The sequence below is a fragment of the Mesitornis unicolor genome, unplaced genomic scaffold, assembly GCF_000695765.1.
Source record: "Mesitornis unicolor isolate BGI_N332 unplaced genomic scaffold, ASM69576v1 scaffold19717, whole genome shotgun sequence".
In the NCBI taxonomy this organism is placed as follows: domain Eukaryota; kingdom Metazoa; phylum Chordata; class Aves; order Mesitornithiformes; family Mesitornithidae; genus Mesitornis; species Mesitornis unicolor.
In genome coordinates, this window is record NW_010196288.1 from 14,050 (window position 1) to 24,351 (window position 10,302).

The following is a 10,302-nucleotide window of genomic DNA, read 5'->3' on the forward strand; positions in this document are numbered from 1 at the left end:
TACCTACAGATAAACCAGTAAAACTCTACTTGTATTTACTTTTTTTTTTTTTAAGTTGGGAGGATTCAAACACACAATGAATTTCCCACTCCCCCCATCCCCCCAGTAGAACAGTGACGTACGCACAGTGACAAGAACTATTTTGGTAGCTGAAGAGCAAGCAGCTGCATGAATTTCTAAATGCATTAAAGCATCTTCATAGCTCCTCCAAATCAAATTACTGAACCAAATTTGTAAAATTTAATCATACCTGTTCTCTTTGTTGCAGTAATCAGTGAAATCACTTTCATATCTTGTAGTATTTCCTGCCTTGGTCTCAGTTTCCTTGGCTTTAGAAGAGCCTGCTTTATGATTATACTTGGAGAGAATCTACAGGAAATATTAAAAGGGAATAAAAATAATTATCCAAGAACTCAAAACAGGATTACAGTTTATATATTTTTAGTAAAGTTGCAGAGAATTCCTTTTTGAGAAACAAGATTTGATAGGACTAAGCCTTTTAAATTTTACTATTTTGATATTAAAACTATTTAGGGGAAAGAAACGTGTATTAGCTAACCTGCAGAACATCGTGTGGTATCCTTGTTATTTCTGGAGGTGGAGGAGTACTGAGTAACTGCTCATAGTGATTTATTTTGGGAGGAGAAGGGTCTCCAAGATGTTTAAGATACTCATCAGAGCTCACAGCAAAAGGAATGCTACCTCTTGTGTATTGTTTATCCATTGCGCCACTCTTTGTCACCGACTCAGTCTTTTCCCCCTGCTTTACCTGCTGCAAGAGGGATTAAATGCCTTCAGTTAATTTACTACTTAAGTAAAGTATTTAATAAATGTTCTTACAAAATTACCATTAGAAAGATCTACAATGGCATGAGAAAAAGTATTAGAAAACAATCCCAAATCGACAATTTAAAAACTGCTTATAGTAAAAAGTGCGTGGAAATGTACGTAATTGCTATTTACCACCTTAGCTTCTGGTTTTAGCCATCTTGTTTCAAATTCTGCAAACCGTGGTGTTCCTGCATGACTGGGAAGCTGCCATTTGTCTGCCTCAGGTGACCTTGATAATGCTGTACTATTTGTTCTAGAAGGGGTTTTCACATCGGGAGTACAGAACACAAGTACCATAGGAGAAGTCATCCAGTCAGCCGCTGAAATGAAGGGAGAGGGGAGGTGTAAAAGTAAAAATGTATACATACACACACAAATAAATATATTATAAGTTCCAGTGACCCAGTTTAGTTTTGTAAGTCTATTAGTTTTAGTAGATTTGCATATTCTAAAACACATGTATCATTCTAGCTGATATTTTTAGTATGAAGAACCATTCAAATTACAGAATTCCACAAAAGCAGCAAATACAAAAAAAATAAATCCAGTCCTACTATGGAGTATAACTGAAAAAGCCCAACTTAAATCAACGTTGCTTTAGCTTCCCTTGCATTCAACTGTCACTATGTTTGCCCCAAGATCTTCACACATTTTTAAGAGAATATATTCCATCTCTCAAGGAAGTTTTAGCACTACTCTGGAAAGATCTAAGTTACTGTCTTGTTAGCCTCTCCCAAAGTGTTTTCTTTACTATCTTTAAACAAATCTAACGGGTATTCTCCAAAGAAAAAAAAAAAGGCAAAGTTGGCAAAACAGTAGTTTTTATTTCAGATAAGGTTAAGTTACAGTTACAAAATGGCAGATCCCTCTGCATAATTCTAGATGGATATGAGTAAAAGAATGAGCAAAGATTTATACTGAAGTGAGAAACTTTCTCATAGAAGCCACCAACATTTCATTTTCTAGACATTAGTACTCATACAATGACTGGACCTGCATTAACATATTTAACAGGAAACACAGTTTAAAAGTTTACCATGTGGGGTTTTTTTACCGTTTACTCCTACATTATGTAAAAAAAAAAAAAGCACATGTATATTTATTTCACATATTTTTAACTTACCATTCTGAACTGTCACTTTTGGCTGAGGGGTAACCATGACTGCCCTGGATGCCATTACTGGTACCTGCACTTCATGATAATCTTTTTTAACCGATCTGAAAACCAAAACGCTCAATTAGCTCTCAAGTAATATGAAGAAATCACTATTAAAGGAATACTGCCAACCTGATCATTTTTCTAGTACTTGTTCATCAAAATGCAAGTCAAAAATTCATTTCCTCAAAGACCTTTTTTTCCCCCAATTTCTTTCTTCTATGATTCTACTGAAGCAATCTGTAGCATGCAAGTGTTCAGTCCATCCATAAATTATCAAATACTCTGAGGTTTCAACCAAAGGCATAACCCCCTGCTCCCCTCCCCCCCCCAAAAAAAAATCCCAAACCAAAACCAACCAACCAAAAGGTATCCAAGAGTAGGATCAATTTTCTCTTAGAGGATCAATTCTATTTTAGGGGTACAGTCTATTTTATTTTGAACGGTCTGTTGCCTACAAAATTCTAAACAACAAAAGGAAGTCTTTTTGGCTCTTACCCTATCAACATTATTGTGACCACTTCATAATATTTAATTCAATTTTTAAGTTTGAATAAGATAATGTATGTTAAGCACTAGCTGACTTCAGAGTGAAAAGCCATTTAGTATCAATTCCACAAAACTAGAAACCAACATTTTTAAGATTCTTTTTTCATATCCAAGATATTCTAGTGAAAGAAGGGTATAGGCAGTTAAGAGAGTGCCAGATAAAAAGTGGAAGCTTATCTTAAGTCTATACAAAAGTGTACCTATAAGAAAATGAGTTTAAATATTTAAAAAGTTATCTTAACTATGAGAACCAGATACAGAGTTACTCTACAAAAAGCTTAAGCTTAAAAAAAAAATAAAATCAATTTGAGGCAATATATTTTACTTAAATGAACACATCTGAAACTGTGTTTAAAAAAAATAAATAAATTTGTCAGGTCAGTTTCACAGATACCTGAAACCATAGGATTTTTAGGTTTTAAAATGGAGCACAACAAGTGTACCAATAAACACTTTCGTTCACAAACTTTCCTATTTTTCTCCCTTCTTTCCCTTCCAAATCACTTTTGGTTTCAGTTTTGCAGTAGGTGCAACGTATGTTGTTCTTTTCACCTGCTTCGAAACTGAAAACCTGAAAAACAAAGTTGGAGGACTTGAGGTCTACTCAATATTTTTAAGAACTTCAAGATTAATTTTTGAAGTGTTTTTCACACCATGAATAGCTGCTGGACAGATTTCAGCTGAGTACAAGACCTGGTGGGCACAAGCAAGGGATGTGAGAGGGCAGGGTTGTCTCCAAGAAAGTAAGAATTATTACCTGTCTTTCTATCTGGAAACTACATGTAGAAAGGCTACGTCACTTGTACTAGGTGTGTTTGGGTTTTTTTTGTTTTGGGTTTTTTTTTGTGTGTTTTTTTTGTTTGTTTGTTTTTTAACTTACCTGAATCTCAGAGAAGAGACTCTCTCTGCCCATTACACAGTTAAAAGAACAATTTTTTTTTTAAATTTGCTGTCATAGTGTTCTGCCCACTTGACATGCTGAGCCTTCTCACTAAGAGGTGAGGTGAGTGCTTTCTGAAGGCAACAAGATGTGGAATTGTCTCAACCTTTCTGATCAAACTGCAAGCTAACTCTAACTTAGCAATGCAAAATAAACAAGCTAAAAAACAGTTAAACAACATTGTAATTCTAATGACTTAACGTCATGACCTCTCGCATATGCCACTGGTGCCAAATCCATACACAGCTTTAACTTCAGTCACAGTTACTGTGCGTCCACCTGTTTTGGTCATCAATAATGATGATGTGTTAAAGAGCAATCATGCTATAACTAATTCTCTACAGAATTTTAGCAATATCATTAGGGGTATGGAACACTGCTAGCATGATTTATTTTATTTTTTAAAAGTATGTGTTTTGTATGTCTAATCGTTTCACTAGATGCCAAACAAATAGAATCTACATTTGTGAATGCATCTATTTATAAATTACAGGCATAATTAAAGTTGAAGATCACATTCAAAACAGTTCTTATTAAATAGGAAAATTAGTACAAAACCACAAAAAGTTAGATACCAAAAGAACTTAAATTGTGTGAGAAGCTGAAACTATTTTAAAAAATTATTTGAGAGGGAACGGTTTTTGTTAATTAATAGCTTTCAGGATTCAGTAACAGTTTCCCTGTTATTACAATTCAAATATTACAAAGCTACATAGGCAGTATAGTATTTATATGACTATTCAAAAGGAGAGATCCTGAAACTATTTTAAAAGAAAATATGTCTTTCCACTTTCACTTTTCCCCCCAGTAATCCCAAAATTAAAAAAAAAACCAAACCAAAACCCCAAAACACTCAAAATGTAATCACTGCAGTGAACTGGATCTTTGGGGGACAAAGTCACTTCAGCTGGCATGGTTCTGAAGGACTTCACAGCTGTGCCTATATCACAAGTATCAGGGATTTTTTTTTTTTTAAAGTTGAATGATTATTTCCACAACGTATTTTGAATATGGTTCTTGTTTTTTTGAACAATTTCTTTAAATACAAAATATTTAGCTGCAGAACAATGGAGTTTCTTTTAAATACTATCAGCTTTTAAAACGGAATGTTTTGCTGATACTAACTATAGAAACACTATCTAACTACCTTTACATTACCTCAGAAATATAAAAAAATACTGCTGCTAAGGTGTTCTACACCTCACTGCTGCAAATTCTTTTCTTTAATTACCACAGTGAAAATCTGGAGATGTCTTTTCAACAGAAGACTGGAGCAAAAAGTGCTGTGTGTAATGTGGGGCTGGTAGATGTAAGAAATAATAAACCGTTTCTACAATGAGGCATTTTACCAAATGCTTTAGAAGTTTTTTTTCCAGGTTTTTCAATTCCTAAAGCTTTTGAAACCTTTAAATTGTCTACATAGTATCTACTGCAGACAACATGTACTCAAATCCAAGGTTAAGGAAAGCAAAAGATGAGATACACTGTGCGCTCTCTCTTTGTAAATAGATTGTGTATGGAGAGTTGGGTGCAGTCAAGGGAAGCACAGCAGAGATGCATTTCCTGGCAGCATTCGGCATTACAAAAGGTACATGAAAAGACGCGTAGACAGCTGAATAAAGACAAGACTAAACAGCTGGTAGATAACAATGTATCACCTGCTCGGAGAAAGAGAAGGGTAACAGAAGGAAGAAGTTAGGACAGCAAGAATAAACTACAGAAAATTCAGTAGAAAAACAGTCTGAACTTAAGACATTTACTTACTTCTCGCTTGCCTGAGCGGTTTTACGAATAAGTGATATTGTATAATCTTCATTCATACACATGGTATGTTCATTAATGCCAAAGTGTTCAATTCTTGGTGTTACACACTCATAATCATCCATCTTTAGCTTACATCTTGGTGTTTTGGGCAAGTTACAGGAGGCCTGTGGTTTTAGTGGAGTCCTGTTCCTTGAATTTTCTTGATGTGCATTTGCTGTGTGTTGTTCTTTCACTGCACTCCAAAGCCTGGAGAAAGCATACTGTGAAAGACCAAAATCAGAAAGCTTGGGGTTACGCAGCGGGTCTTCAGGGATCGGTGGCTTCTCAGCACAAGCAGAAAGATGAGGTACATCATTTGGTTTTTCTTCATCAGATTTATTCTGGGCAGCCACTGTTGAATCACTGTTAACTTCTTCTGCCTCTTCTGTTTGAGAAAAGTAATTAAAAAAAAAAAAAAGGGCAGAAGTTTGTTTTAAGAATTTATAAAGTCATAGAATACCAGGTTGGAAGGTAGCACAAGGCTCATCTGGTGCAACCTTTCAAGGTAGAAGTATAGTTTAAATGAGGTGAGTCAGCGCCCTGTCAAGCCGACTCTTAAAAATGACCAATGTAGAGGAATCCACCACTTCCCCTGGGAGATTGTTCCAATGCCTAATTGATCTCATGGTAAAAAAGTTTCTTCTGGAAGTTCAATTGTCTCTTCAGAAGCAACTCATCCCCTCATCCTTCCATGTGACTTCTTGTGAAATAAATTTGGACTTACCCCCAGCATTCAAAATCTTTCTTTATTATTGTAAAAAAAAAAATCCTTCTTTCATTTTAAAGAATTTCATTTCATTTCATTTTAAAGCACTGAACCTAAAGCTATGACAGATATTAAAAGCTCATATCAGGCTAAACTGTATTTATAAGATAGGTCACACATTTACTGAATTTCAGCCTACTGGTAAATATTATTTCTAGGAAAAATGGAATGGAAAGATTTTTACACAAGTATATATTTAATAGAATTCATCTCCCTGCATGGAATATGCAGGAAGTGCTAATCTTAAATATATTTGTTTCTGTTTAAGCGCAAGAGGGGAAATTCATTAAAGCATACAGCATAAATGATAACGAAAATAAAACTTGTCTAGAACTGAAAATATTTTTGGGAAAGAGCTAAGGCTGCACACAGTACTCGAGTGCTCATTCTTTACAAAAAATAGCACTGAAGAAAGGTTATGAAGCAGCAGCTAAAACCTCATGAGAGAGAGTACCTGTTTAGATTACAAGAGTCCACTGCAGAAAGAAGTAAATGTGTAACTTGTACATTTCTGTAGTTAAACTGAAACACCCCAAAGCATTTGTGGATTTCTGCATAATGTAAGAAGCCGGGGAGGGGAGAAGCTATTTAACATGGCAGAGGCATTACCTTTCTACGTGTACTGGTATTACGTACTTAGATAAGCTTGGCTTAAAACTACATCTTAAAAATAAATTAACCGTGTAGCTGTGTTTGGAGTATTCTTTAAAGGTATAGAGAGGACAGGAACGAAGGCGCTATAAAATCAGAGACTTTTGCCATGTCTTTGTAGAACAATTGTAGTAGCTTAGCTCAGAAGTGGATATGGTCCATGACCACAATTTTGTTTCGTGTCATGACTGGATAACCCTCAGGGAAAGGTTAACTGTGCCCTGTCAAAGACTTCTTTAAGATTGACTGGGGCCTTGGTACGAAAGGGCTATGGGTAGTACCAAGAGTTGCAGCATTTTTAACTCATTTGGCATATCTGGATTTTTCACACAGGTGTGGGTGCACTTTCTGACTGGGTTAAGGATCTCCCTCTGCCAATGACCAAGATACCACAGCTCTCATCACATGTCACCCGATCCCCATACGCACTTCTCTTGTCCCATTTATGCTACAGACCACGTTATTTTAAGATTTTTCTCTGCGGTGATTTAAGTTAATGAAATAATCACATATGAACCAATTTAGGTGCACATACAATAGTTCCCCATGCGTGAGAAGCTAAAGCAGCATAATTCACTGGGTTATGAAAACATGTTTGCTAACATATCTGAACACAACTGTGACTGGAGAAAAAACCCAGACAGTAACTGAAAAGCGTGCCAGGAGATCTAATTTTTCAGATTTCGGTTTGCTCTTATGGCACCAATCACAACAGAATCTTTTAACCTCTGGATGTTATTATAAACCAAATAACTTAGATGTACTGGATCTCTTAGTTAACAGAAGTACACACATAGCTAAAGGGAAATTCTATTTTCAAAGATTACTTTTGTCTTCACATACTGTATGTCAAGAATGCCAAGAAATATTACCTGGAGAGTTTTTCCCATGTTCTTTGTAGCTATATTTCTGGAACAGCTCTTTTATTTTTCCAAGATCTGCTGCATTTCTTCTCATCAATATTTCACTCGCCTTCATAAAGTCATTAATTGCTTGTTTTTCAGAGGAACTCTTATCAAGACTGGCATTAACATCTTCCTTTGGGGGTGGAGAGAGTGGAGGGAAACATAGAAATACTGGTTTTCAAATCACCACATGGTAGTGGTTTACATATGATGTGTTTTGGGAATAAGTATTGAACTCCAATTCAGATGAGAATAAGCAGCAAATTTAGGTCTTATCTATACCTGAAAACTAGGTTACAAAATATCAGGAATCTATAGGGCATAAGGGTACAAAAACATATAGTATTCTAACTACTTACTGGTAACCTCTCAAACAAAAATCTATGCTTTTACTCCATAAAATGAGATAATAGCAATCTGTACATAGGAAGGAAAAGTCCAAACCAAGAGTCAGTGCAGAGCAGATAGCAAACATTCAGTTTACATCCTAGCTTACTTCTTCTTTACTTCTACACTTGCTTATTTCTATAGCCCATTTTTCACAGAATCACAGAATCACAGAACGTTAGGGATTGGAAGGGACCTCAAAAGATCATCTAGTCCAATCCCCCTGCCGGAGCAGGAACACCTAGATGAGGTTACACAGGAAGGCGTCCAGGCGGGTTTTGAATGTCTCCAGAGAAGGAGACTCCACAACCTCTCTGGGCAGCCTGTTCCAGTGCTCTGTCACCCTCACTGAGAAGAAGTTTCTTCTCAAATTTAAGTGGAACCTCCTGTGTTCCAGCTTGTGCCCATTACCTCTTGTCCTATCATTGTTTGTCACTGAGAAGAGCCTGGCTCCATCCTCGTGACACTCACCCTTTAAATATTTATAAACATGAATGAGGTCTCCCCTCAGTCTCCTCTTTTGCAAACTAAAGAGACCCAGCTCCCTCAGCCGCTCCTCATAAGGGAGATGCTCCACTCCCTTGATCATCTTTGTAGCCCTACGCTGGACTCTCTCCAGCAGTTCCCTGTCCTTCTTGAACTGAGGGGCCCAGAACTGGACACAATATTCCAGATGCGGTCCTACTTATATTATATAAAGAACATTCATCACAAGTTTAACTGAATTGCTGAAGCTACTGAAACTTGTGTGATGATTTTCTTTATTCTAAGTGCTGGTCATTGAACACAAACAAGCATACCCCTGCTCCAGGAAGCTGCTGCTCCTGAATCCTTCTCCCCATACCTTTGCCTTGGCACAGCTACAACATCACTGTTACCTTTGTAATGCTGATCCAACTGACAACAGTGATTGCAAACTAATAAACACTGCTAAATCTACTAAGTCACCCACAAGTTTCTGGGCCCTGCCCAGACATCCACAGCCATTATGAGGACATAAAGGTAAGTGAATAAAAATAAGGGTCAGAACTGCTGACTAGCAAAGCTTAGTGATCAAAATATAACCATAAATTTCTGGAACACCTCCTCACCCCAATATTTCAAGAAGGAAGTGAGTTAAGATGTTACCTTCAGAGTCCTGATTTCACAGTTGAGGTCAAGTAAGACTCTTATTGGAGATTCCGCTTCATAGTCTTTGATATGCATGTTCACATAAAAGGGTTTGGAAAGAAAGAAAAGGGTATTAGTATTTTAGCATGCAAGTACACTCTACATTAGAACATAATCTCCTATATTAGAGATGTTGGAGTCATGTGCTAGAGACAAAGAGACAACAGAGAAAATCAAAGAGAAACTCATTCATATTGGGTACCTTGGACAGCATGAGACTGCAATTTGCACAGTACATTAACTGCATGGAGAAACTGCACAGGCTTTCATTATAATGTTGCAGCTAATACTGTAAAAAAATTAACGTACAGCAGGTATTAGTACAACAGGTAGGTCCCTGGCTGTAAAGGATTATTTATGCTAATTCTTGTCCTTTAAGAACTTTAAACAAGAGCAGAAGTTGAAAAAAGTGATATAGACACCACTGAAAAACAGATATCAACAGAGCTGAATTCTGCTTTATTTACACACGGGCAGATATCAGTATTGTTCACTTATACATGCAGCAGTCATTCCTTCTTTCACTGAGAGCCAAGGTGTAACAGAGGACACCTGTTATATGACAAGACATAGCACAGAGATACATTCTATTGGAAGCTTGAACTAAATGTGCAGAGAGAGAACAAGCTCTGCAAACACATTTTCCAGTCTCAATCTATGAAAAGTAGTAAAAACAAGAATGTGATTGCCATTGCAATCTGTTTTTTCCCCGTGATAAAAATCTCACCTACACATCCACAAAGGAGCTCAGAGAGGCAGCGGTAACAGGGGGAGCTCACAAAAATCCCCTGCCGAGCTACTCCCAGGCCCATTCCCGGAGACATCAGCCCACCAAAGGCCCATCTCCGAACACCCAGAGGGCCACAGGGGCACAACGGCAGGGGGGAACCCAAATCCAGGACTCCTAAGAAACCATCAGCGTCCAGGTGTGACACCCATCACTACCTGCAGCAACTGGAGCAACCCTGCAGATCACCTGCCGGGCTCGGGGCCTTGCTGCCTGGGGGTGCGACAGCCACGCCAGCAGGAGCCCCGGAGCAGGGCCGCGGCCCTCGGAGTGGGAAAGGCCTCGGTAGACTCGGCCGCCTCAGGAAGGAAATGAAGCGAGGTCTGCGCTTACCCGTGTCCTCTTTGGTTAGAGCCC

The 10,302-nt window shown here is 37.6% G+C and overlaps 1 protein-coding gene across 1 annotated transcript; it reads right to left on the reverse strand.

The window, feature by feature from the left end:
- Positions 1 to 240: 240 nt before the first annotated feature.
- SKA3 (spindle and kinetochore associated complex subunit 3) lies at positions 241 to 9,170 on the reverse strand. Its single transcript, XM_010188427.1, has 7 exons — positions 9,117 to 9,170; positions 7,569 to 7,734; positions 5,241 to 5,664; positions 1,955 to 2,049; positions 964 to 1,151; positions 560 to 763; positions 241 to 369 (listed from the first exon to the last, which is right to left on the reverse strand). The coding sequence occupies exons 2-7, from the start codon at positions 7,672 to 7,674 to the stop codon at positions 241 to 243; spliced, it is 1,146 nt and encodes a 381-aa protein (XP_010186729.1). The 5' UTR covers positions 7,675 to 7,734; positions 9,117 to 9,170.
- Between the last annotated feature and the right edge of the window lie 1,132 nt (positions 9,171 to 10,302).